Source organism: Eucalyptus grandis, chromosome 6, assembly GCF_016545825.1.
Source record: "Eucalyptus grandis isolate ANBG69807.140 chromosome 6, ASM1654582v1, whole genome shotgun sequence".
In the NCBI taxonomy this organism is placed as follows: domain Eukaryota; kingdom Viridiplantae; phylum Streptophyta; class Magnoliopsida; order Myrtales; family Myrtaceae; genus Eucalyptus; species Eucalyptus grandis.
Genome location: NC_052617.1, coordinates 1,790,059 through 1,814,378, shown reverse-complemented (window position 1 = coordinate 1,814,378; position 24,320 = coordinate 1,790,059). Strand labels below are relative to the sequence as shown.

At 39.9% G+C, this 24,320-nt stretch overlaps 3 protein-coding genes across 3 annotated transcripts; 1 reads left to right on the top strand and 2 right to left on the bottom strand.

Annotated features, from left to right (window-relative positions):
• Positions 1–8,093: 8,093 nt before the first annotated feature.
• On the bottom strand, positions 8,094–9,167 carry LOC120294787. Its single transcript, XM_039315297.1, has 2 exons — positions 8,665–9,167; positions 8,094–8,569 (listed from the first exon to the last, which is right to left on the bottom strand). Exons 1-2 carry the CDS (start codon positions 9,094–9,096, stop codon positions 8,411–8,413), a joined length of 591 nt encoding a protein of 196 aa, XP_039171231.1. The 5' UTR covers positions 9,097–9,167; the 3' UTR covers positions 8,094–8,410.
• A 1,454-nt stretch (positions 9,168–10,621) lies between these two features.
• Positions 10,622–12,072, bottom strand: LOC120294786 (disease resistance protein RPP8-like). The gene has a single exon (XM_039315296.1). It carries the CDS (start codon positions 12,053–12,055, stop codon positions 11,303–11,305), a length of 753 nt encoding a protein of 250 aa, XP_039171230.1. The 5' UTR covers positions 12,056–12,072; the 3' UTR covers positions 10,622–11,302.
• Positions 12,073–16,508: 4,436 nt separating this feature from the next.
• LOC104447888 (triacylglycerol lipase OBL1) lies at positions 16,509–20,600 on the top strand. Its single transcript, XM_010061622.3, has 5 exons — positions 16,509–17,001; positions 17,389–17,582; positions 17,841–17,874; positions 19,207–19,832; positions 20,123–20,600. The coding sequence occupies exons 1-5, from the start codon at positions 16,641–16,643 to the stop codon at positions 20,372–20,374; spliced, it is 1,467 nt and encodes a 488-aa protein (XP_010059924.2). The 5' UTR covers positions 16,509–16,640; the 3' UTR covers positions 20,375–20,600.
• The last annotated feature ends 3,720 nt before the right edge of the window (positions 20,601–24,320 follow it).

The window sequence follows — 24,320 nt, the reverse complement described above, 5'->3', positions numbered from 1 at the left end:
ATATTCGGTCATAGACCAAGACCAAGACACAGTTGTCCCCTGTGTCTTCAAGCCCTTGAACAAATATCTGACTTGGCATATAGCTATCAACTAATGCTCTAGCTCTTTGTTTTAAGCAGAGGAGGTTGAAGGAGAGCTTGTCGGACTTCAACGACCTTTTTCTCGTAAACTACCTAGAGAGATCTAGTGGTGAATCCAACGCTGGTCAAGAAGTATGTGAGAGACCCGGCGGTGATGGTGAAGGAATTCGTGCGTATGGCGTCGGAGGTCATGCATGATCTCTGAAGGTAACAAAGAAGATGGGAAGAAAAGAAGAAAAAAAGTAATTTGTTGTTTTTCTAAATTTTAGGCTAATATTTTTCTATTTGTAATTTTTTTAACAAAAATACCAATGTTCCAATCACATTTGGCTGATCAGTAAGATAAGGTCCTTATTTGAGATAAATTTGACCACTCCAAGTCTTTATTTGACATAATGTTAAATTTGGACACTCATTCAAGAAAATGCCCTCACTTTGGGCTTTTATTTGGAATTTTCTTTAGTTTTAGGAATTTTTGGTAATTTTTTTCTCTTGTGGCAATTATTTTAAGAAGAGAATCCACCTTTAAAGATTTTGTCCTTAAGATCTCAATACGTCCAACAAGCAAGGAAAATAGTTTTGTGACGAGAGAATTATCGAAAAAAAAATACTAAACCTATTACAATTGTACAAATTCAATCATAAACATTTTTTTTGCTAATTTAGTCATATACGTTTTCCAATTATGCAAATTCAGTTTTTCTAGCCAATTTTGGCCAATCAGTGTTGACATGGATGCTAGCCAGCGCCAGCTATCCGACGAACATCGACGTGACAATTTTTAATTAAAAATTTTCTTTTTTTCTTTTTCTTTTTCTTGTTCTTTTTTTTTTTTTTTCCATTTTCTTCTTCTTTGGCTTCCTTACCCGTAGTGGCCGACAAGGCTTCGGCGGGGCTCATAAGCCTACCAACCATTAGGTGAGGGCCGTGAAGCCTTTGCTAGCATCGACTAGGGTCATGGCCCTCACCAAACCATGTTGATGGCCTCACCCAAATCTAGGTAAGGCTAGCAATGCCCTGGCCTTGCTAAGGATGAAGGTGGCCTTGCCCATTGCTATTGAGGTCATGGCGGGCCTGGACAAAGGTTGCCATGGCCTCGCCAACTATGGGCAAGGCCACTGGTGAGGGCAGGCGTGGTCTGGTGAGGGTCGTGACCCTCACTGATGACAAGCGAGGGCTTTCGCTGCCCTAGCCAAGTGGCCAGCAAGCCTCGCCGGAGCCTTGTTGGCCACTATGGGGAGAAGAAGCCAAAGAAAAAGAAGAGAAAAATAAAAAAAATAAAAATAATAATAATTTGAAAAAATATAAAATATTATTTAAGAATTGCCACGTCGCATTCGCCGGTTGGCATCCACATTAGCCTAACCTAGGGGTGTGCAATCGGACTAGGTCAACCCAGTTCCCGATTCGGCCCACCTGGAAAATAGGGTCGAGAACCGGTTTCAAGGTTCCCAAAGTTCAGACCTTGTTTGAACCAATCCGGGAACCGGTTCCGAGGGAATACCCACTTGGGAACTAGATCGACCGGACCGGTTTGGGAACCGGTTTGAGAACCGATTTAAGAACCGGTTTTTGGGCCCCAAAACAAAACCCTAGTCATTTCTAACTTTCTATCTTTACTCTCACGCAACACGCTTGTCGCTCTCAGCCTCTCACGGTCTCACCTCCACCGATCCATCCGAGCGGAAGCAGCATCGCCTTCCTCCATATCAGCGCCCCCATCTTGGTCCGAGCCATCCTCGCCACCTCGGCGCCGTCGACCTCGCAGCTTGAGAAGGCTGGGTGCAAGACGTTCGCAGGCCTCCTCGTCTCGACACCGGGGTTGACTCCTCACAGGTGGCCAGCACGGTGCTCAAGTCCACCCCCGTCATGATCTTCATCGTCGATAGCATCTTCCTCCCCACCGAGCTGTTTGGCAAGTCCCCGTCCCCCACACTAGTGCCGTTCGCTGGTAAGCACGATTTTTACTCTTCGTCGTGAGCTGTCGGCTAATTAGTTCTACTTACCCCACGCCGGCACCGTTGATGTTTGCTCTTTTGATTCGTTCTAGTATTTTAAGAAGATATTGATCCGTCAGACCGTTCTTGTATTGCGAGTCTAGTGTTTTTTTTCTCAGTGGGACGAATCTTGAGAATTGGTCAGGAGTTGAGCGAATGAGCGAACGAGCATTTGAGGTTGAAGACTGATTGGTGATATGTGACTTCATTTTTCGTTTTTCTATTGGTTGGGAATAAGTTTTGGGGAAAATTGAGGGGCAGCTTCTACAATTGCCCATGTGATGGTGCCCAATTTACCAATCTGCAATCTGCCACCAGTGATTATTTTTTAGAAATGATCATATGAGTTAGGAGTGATCGGTCCCTGATTTTTGAAACTTAAATCTACTCATTTGCCTTGGAACCAACTTTGGAACCTACCATTTTTTCCTTCTCCACTTCCAATGTCTACTGAGAACCTGTTTTTCTGTCGTTTCTTTCATTTTTTCCAGCAAAATATTATAAGCAATAAAACGACTTAAAATAAAAGATGAACAAAAGCAGTCAAGTTAGGAGTGACTAAGGGTTGTGAGACTTGAACCAGAGAGGGCAACCTGCGTGCAAGCAAGGAAGAGGGTGACTTGCTTTCTTGAAGTTAAATTTTTTTTCCTGCATCCTACTTTGTTAATCTCTTTTCTACTTTAGGAAGCCAACGTATGTCTAATGATATCAGACTATGTCTATTGGTACCACGTACGATGACTTGCTTTCTTGAACAATGTTGTTTGCATCCGCCCTAGTACGAGATGGATTCTTGTTCTTCAATCTTTATCACATGAACACATGTTATTCTTGTTCAGATCATCTTTCTTGGCTCTTCTATTCCAGCGACCCATCGCTCCCGAAATCCAATGGAAGCTAGACCCCCCGTGCTCCAGGTCTATCATCTGCAGCCGCTTATATTACTCTACAATATCCACTGATGTCACCCTCTGTGGTTGGCATAGAAAGTATGTTGGATGAATTTTTAACCATTATTTTATACCTTTGAAATCTTGTCACGGTTTGGCTGTAGGATGAGATGTTAAGATAGAGATTCATGGTTTATAATGGAGTTAGCTCAATTGATACGTCAGTAATAGCTACTGAGTACATGCCTGCGTGTAAATGGCTTCAGCATAGACTCCAAGCTCATGAAGTGATGATGTTGTGCACTGAGATTGAAGATGGGATCAGTTTAGATGACCGAGAAGTGAAGAACAGAGTTCCTTGTATAGCATTAGGTTGAGTAAAATTTTGGAGTTTTCCTTTGTGTATTTCGTCCTTTACTTCTTCAAGGAAAGTTAGATTGTATGCGGAGCAAAACAGAAAGGGAAAATCAAATCATAGGTCTTTGAAGTCTTTCTCGATCTTTACTAGTTATGAGCGAACTAAAATCCTTTCTTGAGCCATCTGTTAAACTTGATACAGCTGGCGAAGTTTGCTTACTGCAGTTTACTAGCAAGATGTGAAATGTGTACGTTCAGAAATTTTTTGCAAAACAGGTTCCAATATAAACAGGATTAACCCTGTTCCCGGACCGGAAAAACATGGTGGGTTGGGAACAGGGTCCAATGCAAACAGGATAGGGAACATGGTCCAAAAAAAGAGAACAGGTTATAACAGAGTTGGAAACATGGTCCAAGTCTAGACCCTACCAGATCGCCCCTAGCCTAACCAACAAAGATTGGCCAAATGAATTAAATTGACACAATTGCAAAAGGTTTATGATTGAAATGACACAATTACAATAGGTTTAGAACTTTTTTGGTAATACTCCCTCACGAAGTTTCTACATCTAGTAGACCAATCTTGTTCTGTGCAATTTTCATAATGGCAATTAAACCAGAAAAGCATCATGGCCGTACAATGTTAGCCTGAGGACATTTTGGCATTGATACAACTTGTCATGTAGTGCCGCAGGTTTTTGTCGACTCCCTTTTTTTAAGCTTCCACAACTAAGAGGAAGTTTTCAAGCATGAGCCAACTCCAAATTTTGTCTTAATAAACCAACAAATAAATCTTGTAAAGGGAAGTGCCCCTAGTAAGGTATAGCGCATGTAGTGCTTCAGCGTTCTTATCACTAGTGAGTGTTGAGAAAGATTTCTGTGGTCTATGAACATCTCACACATTCATAATCTTTAAAGCACAAGGACAATGTTGAAAGATATGTTCATTATATGTGATAAATCTTTCGATAGTACGACAGATGGCTGGTTCTCCCTGCCATTTTCCATATTATTGTCAAAGCAAGATGTATTCTCCTATTTAGAATCTCTTTTGATTTGCTAATTAGTTTGTCAATGTGATATAATCTGGCACATTGTGGAGTTTATCTAGAATAATTTTAGATTTTCAAGAACTTAAGTCTTCTTGGTGGGTTGCAATTTGTTAGACCCTGCACAAGGTGATCGGAGGGTATGCAAGCCCTTCCCATCCGCCATTGAAGACCACAAGGATGAGAAGGAAAATGAAACGAACAAAACGGGTAAATTAAAGGGCGCGTTGTGATAATGCAGCTTTCAAGAGACTCCAATCTCTTGTTACAGTTATCGGTGCAAAAGGAAATTATAAGATTAGCATGTCCGTGGAAGAGGTTTTACGAGACCCTTCGAAGGTCTGAAGTGATGCTGGAGAGTATATCATCCTTCTGAGTTAATTAGTCAAATGACAACCGAATTCCGGGTAGAGTAAGCTAAACTTCTCTCGTCGCAGGAGAAGAGCAACATTTGCCGTGCGTCGACAAATGACAGATAATCAAATGCTTTCCCGCTACATCCAGCAATTGCATCTCTGTATATCCAAAGGGAAAGAATGAAGTAGGCACACATTAAAGAATCTTTAGAGATATACAAAGAAATGAATTACTCATTCCGCAAGCAACCCGCCGATTTCGGCTTTAGCCACCCTAGTGTCGACTCTCCCCCGCGCATTTCGTCAAAGATCTGACCAGCGCTACGAAATGCTGGATCTTCTGCCCTCCCCAATGCAGCTTGCTTTCATGACGACGACTTCAACGCCAAGAGCGAAGGGCCTTGTTTCTTCATATGCCTCCCACCCAGCGTCTTAGGAGAAGCATGGAATTCGCTCCACCTCCCCTCGCATGCCCTTCGCCCTTCACCATGTCTCCTCCCGGCGCTCGGGAGAACTTCGCAATCTTCCATGAGCAAGTCGTGAGTCCTCTCCACAGCGAGCGAAACGACAGATTCCCCCCATTGAAGTCCATGAAACGAACAGAATGGGCAAAATCGCAGAATGGATGGAATTACGATCATGAATGCGTGATGTGAGCTTCGAAACAATTACACACAAATGGCTGGAAAGAAGAGGTCTAGCGCTCTAGCATTCCATGGGGTGATCTCGAGCAAATTAATTTGATTTTTCGCTCAACCCATGAAATATGAATCTTATCGTGAACTTAAATTCATGGAAAATATAAACTCTCTCTTTGTTCTTCACTTTATTCTTGTTATATCGCTCTAAAGGAAAAAAGAAAAGAAGATTACACATCTAAAGCGAGGGTGCGTAACTCAATAAAGAAAATTAAGCATGAAAATTGATTAATGCGTGTTCAGCTTAACTTAATGGTAGACGATAAGTATGATATAAATTTAAGAATTTGAGAACAACTTGAACAAATGAATTGGCTGATACAACATTATTGTCATCGAATTTTTATATAATTTATATATTTAATAGATTAAAACGAAAATTTCTTTTCACCCAGAGGAGTTATGAATAAAATAGAGAAACAACGACGAGACGGAGGAGGGAGGGATACGGGTAATAAATAGGTAGGATTATGGTGGGAGAGAGAATAGCTCTCACATTGCCAACTACGCCAACCGACAACTAAAAAGACTAGAAAATCTCTAGAATTGCTCCATATGCATAGATATAGATTTAATCTAAGCCAATTAAAAACCTTGCCAAAAAAAAAATATTTTGGGACAATGGTTAATCCCTAATTGAGAAAGATGACAGATGGCTCCTTCAGCAACTCTCCACTCCTCCAAATTTTCCATACCATGAAGAATTAAATGCTCGAGTTGAGGAAAGCCTCCTACAGAGCAAATCATTTCCTTTTTCCCTCAAAAACATGTCCCAGTATGAGAATAACTAAGTGATGCAATTTCTTCAATATTGGCATCGAATCTTCTTCTAGCTTGGACCATAGTAAGACCAGCTTCCTAAATTGTTGGGGTAGATTTTTATTTCCACATAGGGCTAATGTACAAACATGACCATAGCTTGAGGTTTTACTCAATTCACCTCCAGTAAATGAGCCACGAAATCTAAAAGATGAGGATCGAAAATGTTTCAAAGTGAATTTTGCAAGTTGTGGCATTACCTTCAAGTCATCAGAATTGTCTTGGCTGGTCACAGTCAACTTTTGCAGATTGATTTGTTTGCCAAAGTCATTCACATCATAGTTTTTCAAAGAAAAGTTTTTCAATGTTCGTAAATTCTTTAAAAAGTCCAATCGCAATATCTTCTGGTCTCCTTAGAATTTCTCCTTGATGGCAAAATTGAAAGGAAGATGGAGATGCATCGACCTTCTTATCTTCCATAACACATTTGGCACAGTTACCCTAACATGTAGATTTCCTTGCAAGTCCAAGACGTCCATGCATATGAGGTTCCCCATAGATTGCGGTAAGCCCTCAAATGCACTCCCTACTAAACTTAAGTATCTTAAATGAACTAGATCTCCCATTGATTTAGTTAAATTTCCTCTCATCCTAAATAGATTCTCCAACTTTAGAATTATGAGAAACTTACAATTGATAAAAATAGACTGAAATTGTTTCTACATCCCTTCGACATATACCCCAGAAAGGAAGACCATAAGAGTTCGAAGGTGGAGCTTAGTCCTTATTTGTTCTACTCTCGGTACTTTGTTTCCTTCAACACTCCCGCGCATATTAAGAGAAAGCCTTTGTGTTTTGTGAGTTCACTCGACTTCTATTACCACTGAAGAAGAACAACCCTCCAATTGATCATCCTGCTGAACATTAAGAATGCTTAGAAACCTCCCCTACATAGCCTTGGAGACACATAAATCTTGCATCAAGTCGTGGAGGTGGCAAGTTTTGATCTTTCCACTCAATCTAAATCCTACTTGAACCATCCCCTGTTAACCAACTCGATTAGATATTGCTTTGCTACATCTTCCACTGTAATTTCTCTCTCTTCTTCATGTGCATCCAGTGGCACAAAGCCTTTAGCAATCCACATATGAAGAAGTGTTGTCATAGGGATTTCTACATCTTTCGGAAAGCTACCCAAATAGAGGAAGCATGGCTTTAGATACCATGGTAGATCGTCATAGCTTAAGGCCAATACTTTCTATACATCACTCTTATCGCTAAAATGTAAATTGATGTCTCTATAAATGGTCTCCCAGGCATTGACTACTAAAAGTCCACCAAGCAAGGTGATAGCCAAGGGTAAGCGCCCACATATTTTAAGGAGTTTATATCTTAAAGTCATGTTTGCAGTGATTTTTGCACAATATTAATCAACAAATTGCACCTCAGTTATCATGGGAAGATGCAACAATAATGTTGACACCTATTTTAAAATTTAATTTATTTTTTAGAAAATAATAATAGAGCATTTAGTTGTGGAGGGAATTTTTAAAAAAAAGAAAATTGAACCAAATTTCAAAATTTAAAAAGTTCGAAAATCGTGTGATTTTGAAGCTGTAATTTGTTGAACGGTTGAGTGAATATCTCACCTGCAAAAACAAATTGGAGTTTTTCTCTATAAATAGAGAAAAGGGAGCTTCGGTTCAGGGGGGCTTCTCTTCATTGTTCGTCAAAAAAAAAATAGAAAAGAGAAAAAGAGAAGAAGTCGACGTGAGCAGGGAAAAGAGAGGAAAAGAAGAGTGGAAGAAAGAGAGAAAGGGGCTCGGTTCTTGAAGGAAAAAAGGAAAAAGTCAGCGGAAGCTTTTTGGCTTCTACAGAAAGAGACAGGGACAGGTGAGAGCAGAGAGAAGTGATGTGAGAGAGAGAGAGACGTGAGAGCAGGGAGAAAAACAAAAAAAAAAGAAAAGAAAAAGGGGCTACAGTCCGTCTTCTCCGAAGCCGCCGGTGCCCGCTGTTGCCCACTGCGTCTGCACCACCTGCGCTGCCACGATTGCACGACCGCTCCCCAGCCAGCGCCGCGCCCGCCGTCTGCCTCGCTCGCAGTCCCGCCGGCATCCGTTCGCGCTCCCCTGTCCTCGCCGCGCTCTGCCAGCCTTGCGCCCAAGCACCAGCAACGCCTCAGCTTCATTTCCGCCTGACCCACGAACGTCGACGCCGTACCTGCTCATCGCGCCGACACCGCCTGCAGCCGAAGCCCGTGACGCCTCACCCCCGTTGCTCGCTGCCGCCTTGCTGTGCCGCCGTCCGCCGACGCGCGCCACACCCTTACTTCGCCCGACGAAGCTGCTCCTGTGCTGATCTGAGTTCCTCCCAAGCAACTCCCCTGTTCTGTTGTCTCTGCTACGACGCGCGCCACACCCTTACTTCGCCCGACGAAGCTGCTCCTGTGCTGATCTGAGTTCCTCCAAAGCAACTCCCCTGTTCTGTTGTCTCTGCTACGTCGCTCGCCGCCCCGAAGCCAGGCAGACCCGCGCTGCTCACTTCCCCCGACGCCCTGCCGACCCGCGCAGCTCGCCGCCCCGAAGCCCGTCGTCCTCTCACTGGCGTCCCCCGCAACCGACGAATCCACTGCTGACCCGCGACGTCGGAATCGAGCTGCCACACACCCGTGAGACGCCACCTCTGCCGGACCATCACCGTACCTCCGGGAGCTCTCCACTGGTGCTCGGCCTCAACCTGAATCAGTCCCAGTAGCCCGACGTCCCTGCACCCGACGTTGCTGCTCCTCTGCTTGCTGCTGCACGCCCGAACAGAGCCATCTGCTGCCTCCTCTGTTTTGCTGCAGGTCTGGTTACTGCCGAACCTCGCCGGAGCTCCAACGGACAGCCCTCGTTCCGAACGGCAACCCATCACCGAACCACCAGCTGCTCCTCGCCATTCCTCAAGCCAACCGTGAGTTGGACTAGGTGATTTTCTAGATATTTGATTTCATGTTTTTTTTATATATTCTAACTTGATTTGTTTTGATTTATTTTATCGTTAAGAAATTTGTCATATTAAGTTATGATAATCAAAATATTGACCCGCGAGACGTCGGGTTAGATTTTTGATTATTTCAACTTTTTATGGCAAAATTCATGAATTTCTTTGCATCATTGATTCATATTAAAATGCCATTGATTTACATGGATGGATTTTTATTTTAGCGTGTTATTATTTGCTCATCACATATCATGCATCATATTAGATATTTAGGTTTATACTCATTTCACATTTGAAGCAACGTATTTTAGTTTCTTTTTTAAGATTCATGTAGAATTAGGATGATTTTTCTTTAATAAAACCAAAACACAAAAAAAATATTAAAAAACAAAAACAAAAAATGTTATTTAGGTTATATAGATTTTATAATGCACATATTACATGTTGCGTTTTAATTAGAAGGTTATAGGTTAATGTTTTAACATTCTCATCATGTAGTATTTTTTTTATAATAAAAATAGAAAATGCCAAAAATTAGCATTGCATCATTATGTCACCTTTTTTTTTTAATGAAAATTACTAGGTCATTTCAAATAAAAAAAGAAAACACAAAAGTCTTTTACCCGGTTAATTAACAGGTTAGTTCATAATTAATCCAATGTCATGTCATCATTGTTTAATATAGGTTGCATATGTGTAATAAAAAAATCATAAAAAAAAAATCACAAAAAGAACATGCATATAGAATTATTATGTCATTCATCTCATGTCATGAAACACATGCATATTTAGGATTATATAAATAAGATTGCATACAGATAGTGATAGTTCTAGTTAGGCCATACGAATTGCATGTCCATATCATTAAAGTAAAATCCATGCATATTAAATTTAGATCAAGATTGCATATAATTAACATTTTTTTAACAAAAAAGAAAAAGAAAAATTAGGTGTCCGGTTATTTAGAAATCATGTTCAAGGCATGCATTTTTATTAGCATTTTTGTTGAATGTTATTTTATTGATTGTGCACCCGCATGACCACCATTTGCATGTTAGTAGCTTATGTTTAAATTAATCAACATTGCCTGCAAAATATTTTTAAAATAAAAGGTACCGAAAGGGCGTTAGACTAATCTAGCGTAACCATGTCCCCCGGACTTATTGAATCTCTGGTTCGTAAAAATAAAGTATTCTCCCATACTTTATTTGGGTTTCTAATCAACCCTAATTGATTAGTGGCGGCTCCAAATTGAATAGAATTGCATGTTTAAATAGATTAATTTCAAGTCGCGATTGGTAAGACTTGGGAAGGTCCGCGCCAAGTCTTCAGACTTAGTAATCCATTAACCTAAACTTCTAGGATTGCCCCTGAAAATTTAGGTCGCGACAAATAATAAGATGATAACTTCAAGGATGAATATCTACTTTTTGATACATAAGTACGATGCTATAGCTCTTTATCATCCGTGGTTTATTTATGCTTTAAGGGGAAGATCTCGGGGACCAAAGCAAAGCTCATATAAACCCTAAAATCGACAAACAAATTCTCTTTGTTATTTGTGGCTTGAATTACGTGGGTCGAGCAATGGGTAGCAACAATGACTCTACTAGATGAATAAAAAGGAAAGCGGCACGAATAACTCCATAGGCAAGCTATCTTCTATGACTTGAGTGTGCTAGTAATTTCCATTGCAGCGCAAATTCTAGGGCACTAATTATGTTGCCGCTCTCTTTTAAAAGCATAATGATCCATGATTTTCCAAACAATCCCAACTTTTAAGATTGGACAACTATTCACAAATACAAAAAGGTAGACCTGAGATGGAGCCCATAGAAGAAGGAACATAGCTAGCTTCAACAATATATCATGAATTCCTATCAAAATAGCTTATTATAACCTTGGAGAAGCCTCACCTTTTTTTAAGGAAACGCCCTCTTCATCCTCCCAGCTCTCCTCGTTCGATAAGCACCGAGGTTCATGGAAGAAACGTTGAGGATCGATGTACTATGCTATTTCTCTATTGTGGATCGTTATCAATAGCTTGCTTCTCATGTTCTTGATCGGGAATGCATCTCACAAATCGTCCCATGCTTGTTTGGTCCAAATATCGTCAAGAACCACAAGACATCTCCTATGTTTTTGGGTCATGTATAGAGTCTCTAACAATTTCGCCATCTCTCATCTGTGTAACCCCTCCTCTTTGATCAGGGATCAACTTAACAAGAATTCCCTCCAGAATATGTCTCATGTGGTGGTATTCTTGAGATATGCAAGCCCAAGCGAAACCATGGAAATGGTTCTTCAATTCGTCATAAGTGAAGACTTTCTTAGTAAGTGTGATCTTACCTAGACCACCCATTCCACAAATAGAAATAACTCTGTGCTGTTCTCCATCCTTCAACTCGTTCACCAACTCCTTAATGCAATCTTCCCTCCCAACAAAATCCTCCTCGAAATGGGCATAAGTACGCCTGTGCGTCAAAGCTCTCGCCCGTTCGCGATTGCCCTCATTCACCGATTGTATGCCATGATCTCGCATACTCGTTCTCAGATTGGAGATGCTGGATTTTAAGCCATCAATCTCTGTCCCCACCACACGGGCCTGCATGCAAGTGCACTTTGCCACGAAGCAAAAGTACGCCTTGATGATGTTTCCTTCCTTCTTCGGCGCTACTCTGAGGATGTATCGCTCGATGACGTCCTCGGCATCATAGGCAATGTCACGGAGTTGCCCGACCCATTCTCCAGCTACTTGTTCGCTCTCTTGTCTCATGTCTGCATCCCTCAGCAAGCCTTGAATCAGTTTCAGCTGCCTTTGCAGGTCCTCATCAACGAGCAGCCTTCCTATCGTCTGCCCTACCAGCGAAACAGCAGACTCGGCCATTGGTATCGCCCCACTTGAGTATGATCAGTGGAAATTATGATAGAGAATGGCTTGAGAATTCACTTCAAATGCGTTAACAAGCTCTGAACATGTAGGCCTGCAGGTTGCGAAGAAGAGAGGAAAGGAATAAGTGCCCAGAAAGTTGCATATCGCATTGATAACACGTATTCTATATCCACCACGCAAGAAATCACCCCGAGAAGTAAAGAATGGATTAATGGGGAAGTTTACAGGCATGTATTCTCTCGGCAGGTAGAAGAAATGTTTTGTAGCTACAGTTACAGATGTTCAAAAGACGTTAACTCTGAAATACTTTTAGTTGTGAGGGATAGAAAAATTTCAAGACCAACGTTGATTATATGATTAGTCGCTTCTATCCCGCACAAGATGTACTGATTACACACGTGAGAGTCGTGTGAAAGCAGAAATCCCCCACTGGATGTCTAGATCTAATAATAAAAAGAAAAGAAGAAAGAATTGATAATTCCTGGCGCCTCCTTTCGCAAATCTTCATACGGACGATCAAGTCAACGTTGATTATATGATCAGTCATCTCCCGCCGTAACTTTTTAAGCTCTCACCACTCTCACAGCAACGGGAAATTTATCAAAAAATTTATAAACTTACTACACATGTGCCAATTCAGTCATACTTTTTTTTTTTAATTTTACCAATTTAGCCCTAAATTTTTTAATTATGCCAATTGAGTTCATTTGTCCAATCTTAGTCGAAAATTAATGACCTAAATGGCGGTCGTCTCACATGACATTATGACACTAATGTGGACAATTTTTTTTTTTAAATTGAATTTTTTTTTATAATTTTTTCTTTTCCTTTTCTATCTTCTAAGATGAGGGCCACCAACCCCTCCTCGCCTGACTTGGTAGGAAAAAAAAAGTAAAAGAAAGAAAAAATGTAAAAATTCAAATTTCTTTTCAAAAAAAATTAAAAAAATTGTCCATATTAGCATCGGCCATTCTACGTGGCACTACCGACGTCCACGTCAATAATTGCCTATCGAAATTGGCCTAATGAATTTAAAACTTAATTAGCACAATTGAAAGATTTAATACTAATTTGGCATAAATGTAATAATTTTAGGGGAAAACTTTAAAATAATAGCCTGAAGTGGGGCCATTTTCTCAAGAGATAACCTGAAATGGACGTTATGTCAAATAAAGACTTGGAATGGCTAAATCTGTCTCAAATAAGGACCTCACCTTGTCAACCAGCTAAATCTCATTTTTTTCAACGATCTAGACATGGGTATTTTCCTTACCAAAAAAAAAAAAAAACATGGGTATTTTTGTCATAAAAAAAATATAAGCCCTAAAATTCATAAAAACAACAAATTACCTTTTTCTCTTCTTTTCTCCCCCATCTTCTTCGTTATATTCAGAGATCACCCGTAACCACCGACCCCATAGAAATGGCGCCCTTCACCATCACCACCGGATCTCTTCAGACACTTCTTGACTGGCATTGGATTCAATGCCAAATCTTTGCAGGTAGCTTACGGGGAAAAGGTCACTGAAGTGCGACTGGCTCTCCTTCAACATCAACATCTTCGAGTACGAGACTTTCATCAGCCTTTCTCAGTCTTCAGGGACGTGGCAGATGGCCGAAGCAGAGACCTTCGCGATCGGCGGAGATCAACTAGCCCCTAAGCTTGATTACCAACACTTTCAAAAACAAGGAGTTCCTTTGCAAACTTATCCGCAACTGATCTCACGTACGTCTCTCTGCTTCCTTCTATTTATTTGCTAGTGCTTGTCCATGATTCTATCTCTGCCCTGCATCGTATTGAGCTCGCTTAGTGAATGTGACACCTGGTGTGGAACAAGTTTGAAGGTTTCAAGATTTGGAAAAGGTCATGCCGAAAATCAACAGCTTGTAGATTGGTCAATTTTACTGTCATTTTGAATTACTTGGATTGAATCAGGAAGAATTAGTCAGTTATAATGGGAGTCCATAATATTCAGTCATAGACCAAGACACAGTTGTCCCCTGCGTCTTCAAGCCCTTGAACGAATGTCTAACTTGGTGTATAGCTGTCAACTTGTGCTCTAGCTCTTTGTTTTAAGTAGAGGAGGTTGAAGGAGAGCTAGTCGCACTTCAACGACCTTTTCCACGGAAGCTAACTGGAGAGATCTGGCGGCGAATCCGACGCCAGTCAAGAAGTATGTGAAGAGATCCAGCGGTGATGGTGAAGGAGGTCGTGCGTGTAGCGTCGGAGGTCATGGGTGATTTTTTAAGGTAACGAAGAAGATGGGAAAAGAAGAAGAAGAAAAGTAATTTGTTGTTTTTTCTGAATTTTAGGGCTCATTTTTTTCTATTTGTATTTTTTTGACAAAAATACCAATGTTCCAATCATAAGAAAAATCATACATGGCCGGTCGGCAATGTGAGATCATTATTTAAGACATATTTGGTCACACCGGATCTTTATTTGATATAAAGTCCACTTTGAGCGCTCTTTCGAGAAAATGGCCTCACTTTGGGCTCTTATTTGAAATATTCTCATTTATCGCAGTAATAGAAGTTTATACATTTTTCTTATTCAGCCAACCTAAAGATATTAATTAGTTGTTCCTAAATAATCTCTCTAGCCAATGACTAGAATATCTAACTATGATTGTGAACCGGCACAAGTATGAAATGAAAATGATTATAGTTGTCCCAATGACAGTTGAGCATTTGTTGCAATTGCCAATTGGCATTTTCTATCATCCCCAGTTAGCATATTAAACGAAACATTAAATGATAAATTTGTTTTCTTAGGACATGATTAATTAGATCTGTCCCTTTGCGGAAACACCACAAATGTTATAATTTCGTATACCGTCCACTTGAGTGTCATAACTTTTTTTCCATAGTAATGACACTTTCTTGAGTGTCTTAACTTCTTCTCTTCTTCTTTTTTTCCAATCATTTGAGTCCCATATAATTTTTCAACCAATCACCCAAACACCATTATTTTTTAAAAAACATTAACTACAAGTGCTATACCACGTCAGATTTCCAGCACTTAGTGAACATTTTTACAACAATTTGGCACTTAAGTAAACTCTTTTTTAGAAGTTATGGCATTTAATGTTCAAGAAAAAAAGTTATGACATTTAATTGAATACCATAAGAAAGTTATGGCACTTACGATAACTTTATCCCATGTTCATCTTCGGTAACATTCTTTCGCGTGACTAGATCAAACTGAAGATTTTCTTACAAAAGACCAGCAATTTGCCCGGTGTGAATCGACAATAACTGAGTTTCAATTAAATTTGGTCAAACCAATGATTTATGGGGGTTCACATTGCTCCCAAAGTTATAGACTAAACGGGTGGATTCAGATTGTCGATCATCCAGAGACTTCTGAGTGTATCATAATTTAAAGCATAATAACGTGATTTGAGATTCTTGTTAGTTTTGTTAGTTTAATTTATCCATTGGTCATTGACTTCTAGCTCAAATAAAGGGGAAATGTTGATTGACCTATTGCTTCTCTTTTTAGTTTATCTCAAGTGGATATACAGCAATCAACGTCGATGTCATTCGTTTCCTATAAAATCGAGATTGCCATGTTAGAATAATTAAATGTTAAGTCATGTATTCTATTTTCTTTTTCCTTTTTTAATCCTAAAGTCACATATTCATTTAACAGATTATGTTTTTAGGAAAAAACAACTTTACTAAAAGGTGTTGACTTAAATACCGATGAAATTTGCTTATCTCCCTGTGATGTTGGGTTCAAATTCGGAATATTTCGAGAGTAAAATCCAAAGCACCAGGATTATATGGGGGGAATGCTCCCTCAAGATCGCTCAAGGAGGTGGGCTTTGGAGATGCGCGAAAACTGGTTTAGACACCACTTGATGTAAAATAATTCAGTAATGGAGCTTTGCAATTTTGAGAGCAGAATTTCTACCTAATCGTTATTCTCATTTCTTCGCTTTGCAACCATGGGGTTTAAGGATAGAATTGAAAGATTTTAAAGTTTTGGATAGGATTAAGAAATCTACTATAAAAAAAAAGTTCATTCGGCAATAGAGCTTTTCTTTCGTTGTTGTTTACACAACGTTTATGTAATAGCACAATGCTTGTGTGTGTGTGTGTGTGTGTGTGTGTGTGTGTGTGTGTGAGAGAGAGAGAGAGAGAGAGAGAGAGAGGCGTGCGCACGCATGTTTTGGCACAAATAATCAGAATATTTCACTTTGATTAAAGAAGTGAAGAGTCTGTAGATGTCCAAAACAGCGACCAACTACAACCACCAACTAGGAATTTGCGAGGTGGATCAGATTCCCGGGGCGAAAGCCATTCCCATCTTCCCCGAATAGGGATTTATGCGTCGTGTTACCACACACTGCAGTGTCCGAAAAAGCAAAAGGGAGAATGTCACATTACACTTAGTAGGCACCCTTGACTTAGTGCGCAGGACATGCGAAACACGCTACGAAATCGTTCGCATCAAGTTAGCACGATCTAGATCGTTAGATCTGATGAGTCTCTCCATGTATAAAGCCCATGCGCGCGCATGGGCTTAAGTATTTGAAGATCGTCGTCGACCTAGCAAAAACTTCACCCATCCATGTATACGCCACCTTCATCTCCTTTGCTTCTGCAGCGACACATAGATTGCGAAGATGGTGGCGCGCTCTATAGCAACTACCTTGTACTCGATCCTAAACAGGCAGGCTTTCTCGACCTCCCTCGCCTTCTGTTTTCTAACGACGTGTCCGAGAGAAGATACATCCAGTGCCCGGTAATCTACAAGGAGGAGCTCAGGGGGTTTAAGCGAAGATGGTTCATCTTCATCTCCATCGTCGCTCAGAAACTCCTGCTCTTGTTCAAGGGAATGTTGGAATGGCTCGGGAATGCTTTTGAGTTCTGTCTTAACCTCCCGTCGACCAACGGAGGATTTCTCAAGCTCATCGCCAATGCTCTCAAAGGTTTTGTGTGCTTCTTCCCATAACTATAACATGGGCGACATTTGACAATGCGCGCATACATGCATGTGTATCCTCGATATTGTTGTGGTTTAATCTGTATTGTCTTACCTACACGCTCTATCCTTCCATCCCGTACTGTGATTAGTTTAGTCAACCTCATTACTAAAGATTAAGTCGATGCAAAATATTTTTAAGGCGACTCCTCCGTAGTACAAAGGTAGAAACTTTTTTATGACATCTTCCATGTAGCCACCTTCTTGGCGACAAGGTGTTTGAAAGTGAAAATCGAAAAATTAAACTGCATAACCTTACCGATTACCTAACATCATTCTTATTCCGGAACTTTACACAAGATGAAGACGAGGGCCATCTATGCAAATTATGCAGGAAACGTGGAGTGGCCGAGTAAAGATTCGCCATCTTTTGCATCAGTGGTAGGGTATTTGGACCCGAGAGTGGACCTTGACAGCCGCCTGAAGCATGGAGACGCACGGTATAATGCATACTTGTCCATGATGGCTGCTAAGTTGTCGTACGAGAATGATTCTTTCGTTGAAACCACCGTCAGAGATCGTTGGAAGGTTCATCCCTCACTAACCCTCAATATGATATCGACAGACAAACATATAGTTATGATACATCATTGAATTTAATCATAGAGAATATGAAAGATGATTGCAATATGATATTTTTTCATCTAAACAACATGGATAAAGCTATCCACTGACCTGTTTAGTCATCTGGAAGGAGTTTTAGCTTAATCAAAACCATCCCTTTGTGCTTGGTGATGACTAGGACTGACTTTTCTCCTCTTCTTTTTGTCTTTTTTATGGCTTTAGATGGAATTCTTGCAGTGTGGGGACTTTTGGAATGGTACGTATTATCATATCTTCTGCATATCTATACATATTACTGGTCAAATATGGTTTTCAACTTAGTTGCTTTCTTAATTAAGACAATATAAAATAAGTTGTGCAATCTTCGTGATCTTACACTAGCTAATCGTTCACCACATAATAAAAATTCAAGGACAACCCCAAGAATCACGGATTGTAATCTTATATAGTTGAATTAGATTATACTTATGTATCAAGCAATATGACTTTGATCCCGAACTCATATAAGAGCTACACGGGAACTCCCCAAATATAAAACATTGACAATGGTTGGATTTTTATTGACTCTTGATGAGAAGCAGTATTAACCATGTATAGATAGTTTTATTTTTTCTTTTTTAGATGCTATTAATACACTGAAGTTTTGCGCATGGTCGTGGATCCTCAACCCTGCATGGTGCTCCATTCGGTATCTCAATAAATCTAACTCATTGACTTACAAAAATGGGATTCAAGTCAATGGTTGAGATTTATCGAGACACCGAGAGGCGCACCGTACTAAAAAGATGATTTTCTCCATCATATTAATAGTTTCTCAATAAATCTAACTCATTGACTTACAAAAATGAGGATTCATATCAATGGTTGAGATTTATCGAGACACTGAGAGGTGCACTGTACTAAAAAGATGATTTTCTCCATCATGTTAATGGTTTCATATAATATGCAAGAGAAAGAATGATATTTTTGAAGTATCTCATACTTTTTCCGAGAAAGAACAAAAGGGAATGCAAAGCCCTGATTCTTATCGTTTTTGGAAAATCTAAAAGGTCAAGATACAAGCTGGTCGATGTTATTATTCATTGCACATATATTGTCACCACATATGCTTCATTTAAGAAGCCTAATAAAAAGCATACAACAATACAAGCACTTCTTACGAACAAAATATAATGTCGGGGACTTTACAAATTCAACCATTCTTTTCTCTTTGAGAGAAATCACAAAGCCAAATTGAAGTTGCAAAATAATAATAATAATAATAATAATAATAATAATAATAATAATAAAAGAAACAGGGTTCTATTTTGAGTGATTTTTTTTTTTTTGGTTGAAATTTTGAGTGATTTTTTTAGTTTAAAAGAATTTATATATATGAATTCACTGGATATATATATGGTTTTGTTTTTTCTTAAATAAGCTAAGAAATATATGCTTTGTTGACCCGATTCCTAACAGCTCAAACTTTTTGAAAATGTAATTATTTTGACATGGTATCAGTAAGCGTTTTATCATATACTATTCGAATTTGCTCTTGCCATAAGAAGGAAAGTTGCTTTGATAATAAAAATCCCGCATCCTCATGTAGATCACCTGGAGCAACACTCTACTCGAGCCATCATGTTGAAAGACCGAGACCTGATCGTGTTGGCATTTAGGGGCACCCGCCCTTTTGATGCGGACGCATGGCGCACCACCATCGATCTCTCTTGGTACGAGGTCGAGGTCAAGCTTGAAGGAGAAGCGGGGCTGGAGTGGGTGAGCATCCACGGCGGCTTCATGAAAGCCCTGGGCCTACAAAAGGGCCGAGGAGGGCTCAAGGAGATGGATGAGGTAGCCGAGGAAGGCAAAAGCTATGCTTATTATGAGATTAAGGAAATGCTAAGGAATTTATTGAAGGAGAGAGGGACAAAGTTCATAGTGACGGGGCATAGTTTGGGAGGGGCACTTGCCATCCTATTCGTGGGGGCGTTGTGCATGCACAAGGAGGATGCAATTCTGGATAAGTTGGAAGGAGTGTATACATTTGGGCAGCCGAAGGTGGGGGATGAGAGATTTGGGGAGTACATGAGGAGGAAGATTTGTCGTCAGGTGAAGTACTATAGGTATGTCTATTCAAGCGACCGTGTTCCTAGGATGCCTCGTGATGGCATGGTCTTTGGGTTCAAGCACTTTGGTCCTTGCCTCTACTTCAACAGCTTGTACAAGGGGAAGGTATCACCATCTCTCTCTCTCTCTCTCTCTCTCTCTCTCTCTCTCTCTCTCTCTGAGTACTTGATTAAGAGACGTGTCTTGATAGTTTACGCTCTTACATTGTAACTGACCATTTCTTTATTGCAATGGACCAAACTGTGCTGTGCATGTAAGTTACGGGCTTAAAAGGACCCATGGGATGGGTAAGTAAGGAAAAGGAGGGCTCGATGCAACACAGCAACCATGCATAAATATCGCGCCTTGTATATTTGGCTCTCACGCTCTCCTAATTACGTGACGATTGATTTCAGGTGTTAGATGAGGAGCCGAACAAAAACCGCTTGCTGTTGTTATGGTTCATACCAAACATCATGAATGCGATTTGGGAGCTGATGAGGGGCTTCGTCATGCCGTGTCTGAGAGGCCGAGCATACCGAGAGAGCTGGGTCTTATTACTGTTTAGGATGGTCCGCATTGCAATTCCAGTACTGTCTGCTCATTCACCTCAAGAATATGTCAATATGACTCAACTCGGCTCCTTACGCTCCCATGAGATAAGCTAGATCCAATCAATCAGGACCGTGATCTATGGACCGACGAGATCCTGAATGGGAAAAAAAAAAGTTGTGTTAGCTCTTACGGCCGTGTCAATAAATTTGGAAAACGTACTTGTCTAAGAGGGCAAACTGATGTTCCTTCGAGACAGAATTAGTTACTTGCACTGCATGCTATTGAGAAATTCTGTATGTGGTGGATTGAGAGAGAATAAAACCCTAAACGCTTGAAGAACCGTTGGGGTGTGCAATATGGTTAAGTGGTACACTTCCTCAGGCTGAGAGGAGACGGTCTCTATGTGTCACTAATTTGATATATATTCTTATAGCTTTTGTGGACCATCTACAGTGCAAGATCGAAGTTGATTTATGAAATGAACCTAAATAGAGAGAAAAATGTTCATGGTGAGATCTAAAACTGACTCACAGAGAATCGGCAAAATGAGATGAATAGCGAGGAGGAATACTAATGCTGCCAAGCTTCACGTGAGAAGGCATGGGAATGCTAACAGCCCAGTACATAAAAGGAGCATGAAGAATAAAAAGAAAAAAGAAAAAAAAGGAGCTTCACAATTATATAAAAATTACACAATTAGGTTATTGGGTTACTCGAGTAAAATATTTTCAAGTTTGAGCCCTCGAGCTGAATAAGTATTCCAATTGTTGCTCAAATTCAAAAAATTTTACATACGGCGAGCTACATTAAAAGGAGCTTCAAGGACATACCTATTATTTGGATATTTAGCCGAAATGACTACATTAGCAAATTGTCAAAAGATTTAAGATTAAATTGATAAATCATCAAAAAAATTTAGAACTAAGTAGACACGTGAGAGGTTTAGGAATTAAATTGGCAAATCGTCAAATAGTTTATAACTAAACTAGTACAATTAAAAGATTTAGAATTGAATTGACCTCCGTTCAAAAAGTTTGAGACTTTTTGGACAATTCCTCCATGCAATATAGGTTTCTCTACGAAAACCAATGGTGATATAGCTCTCCGTGATCTTGGCAACTCTGTTCTGATGTTATCAACGAACATACATGACTATTGGGCACATATTAGTACCATAACCTCGGTGACATTCTACCTATCGGTTACTCTCCTTTCTTGATTTCGGAACAATGGAGAATAGAATTGAAAAGTTTTAAAGTTTTGGATGGAATTCGGGAATTTGCCAAAGTTATAGAGTTTGTTAGGTAATCGGGCTTTTTTCTGTTTAAGCAATGTTTAATTGATAGCATAACACGGTTCGTTGAACAAAAAGTTTGTGAAAAGAGAAAGGGAGGTGTGAGCATGTATGTCTTAGCACAATCAAGCAAGCAAAGTACACTCTCGATAGAAAAAGCAGAACATCTCGATTCGATTGAAGTAGCAAAGAGTCTGGAGATGTCCTGAATGACAGCCACTAATTGGGAATTTTCTAGGTGGTCATCCCCGAGGCAAAGGAACTTCCCACCTTTCTTGTGCCAATTGGAATATATGCTTAGTGCTCCGACTCATGCGATGTCGCACCAGAAAAGGAGAAATCACACTACACGAGATCGGGCGTACTTCTCTTTATCAACAACGTGATGCACGCCCCGAAATTATTCGATGGACGTAGTACAATCTAGACCATTAAATTTGATGAGACCCATATGTCTTAATATTCTTCAATTCATCTTGCAAATGAGTCTCTTTCTATATATTTTGGACCGTCTCCGTTTGCATTGCACACTCATAGACTTTAGGTGTCTCAAGTTCGTGAGACATTGTAATAACTTCTCACGTTACATGCCACCTTCATCTTCTTTGCTTTCGGAGCCGTCCATGGAAGATGATGACAAGCATTGCTACCTTGAGCTTAATCATACGCGGGCAGGCTTTCTCGGCCTCGCTCGCCTCCTGTTTCATGCGGACGTGTCCGAGAGAAAATACATTGGATGCCACGAAAACTATAAGAAGGAGCTCAGGGAGTTTGGGCATAGATGGATTATCTTCATCTCCATTGTCGGTCAGAAAGTCCTACACTTGTTCAAGGGAACGTTAGAGTGGCTCGGGAAGAAGTTGGAGTTCTGTCTTAATCTCCCGTCGACCAACGGAGTGTTAGTAAAATATGCTTCGAAATTGGGTAGTACAATGAAATCGGATCGAGAAAAACAACTCGGACTTTGAGGCGTGATATCACTTTCTTTAAGGATTTATTTGCCCCACAACGTTGCTAATGGTCACCGGCAAAAATCCTTCAGGATACAACAAAGTATCGGATGAGAATACTAAATAGCAATTCTAGTATTTCTCCAGGGTCTCTCTAAGAACCAATCGAAAATTGGCTGCAGTTTTTTCAGAAAGAAGACTCGAAAATGACCACCCTTTCTTTCCGAAAAATGACAAGTATATATATGAAACAGTCTTGCAACTCTTCGTGAAAATTGCGAACAAACACGTCTTTAGAAAATTGTTCGGATAAACAAATGCGACTCTTCGGAAGAAGTCGAAAAACGAACAATTGCAATCTTTCGGAAAAATTAAAACCAAATAAATGATTTTCCAAAGGTTGTCTTTAAAAGACACAAATAAAATTCGGAATAATTTTTTTTTAAATAGAATTTCGAATTTTCATTTATATTTCATTTCCGAAATTCTCAAATTAAAAGGCAACCTTTGAACTAAAATATAAAATAAAATAAAAAATAAATAAATAAATAAAAAACAAGGGATTAATGCTAATTAAACAGCGGGCGCGCAGGCGTGCTAAGTGCGCCAAATAATCGCGCAATTATCCGCGCACCCGCACGCGGGTATGGTGGGGTCTAGCCCCACCTAATCACTCATTTAACAACAAAAGGGAAATTCCACATTAATAAACTAATCCTCTTGCTCCTACCTTTTCTATGTGGGACAAAATAAAAAGCACTCATTTTGTTTTAACAAACAAAATTCCAACAATCCCCCACTTTGTTTGTAAAACAAAGATTTCAAAATAAAATTTTAAAAACCATACAGCCAAAGTTTTAGTAAGATTAATATACATACATAAAGGTCGCTTTCGAGTTAAACCTTTACTTAGTGCAAATATATCAAAGCTCTATCAAAGTGACAAGTAGCTCGGTTTTAAACTTGTACTTTTATGTAATAGAACCGGACATACCACACATACACTAACCTCTTGTTTCAGCGAGAATTTCTATATTACTCTGCACTATTATGGCATTGTGCTTGATCCTGTTTCATGAGCTCTCTAGAAAGCAACCCTCACTTTCGTAAGAAGCGGCACCACTTCTAAGCTCATATAGGTGAAGTATCTACCATATGTTTCTATTACTATCAACACACTACAAACTTGTATCATACTTCATTAAGAATTCAATTCAGCCTACAAAACGTAACAGACAATACTGACTTCTCATATCAGGGCTATGTCAATATCAAACAATCACATTCAATGACTTGTTCTTACCCATTAAACCTTGTAACTAGTGATGTTCTAGAAAAAGGTCGGGTTACCATTATTGGTGATTTCAATTAAAGGGTTTCAACCCCATTTCTTGTGAGGTCGTTATTACCATATGTCTTGGTAAAGCCTTCGTCAAAGGATTGGCAAGATTTTTACTTGACCTCACATAGACAATTGTTATGGTACCATCTTTAATCAATTGTCTCACATATTCATGTCTTAGACTAATGTGTCTAGACTTACCATTATAGGTGCTACTATAGGTTCTTGCCAAAGTGGCCTAACTATCACAGTGGATAGAAATAGGAGGTATAGGACTAGGCCATAATTTGATATCCAACAACAAATTTCTAATCCATTCAGCCTCTTTCCCAGCTGCCGCCAAAGCAATAAATTCATATTCCATTGTTGAGTGAGTTATACATGTCTGTTTCTTGCTCGCCCAAGATACAGCACCTCCAGCTAGTGTGAAGATCCATCCAGAAGTGGAACGCTCATCTCCCACACTTGTAATC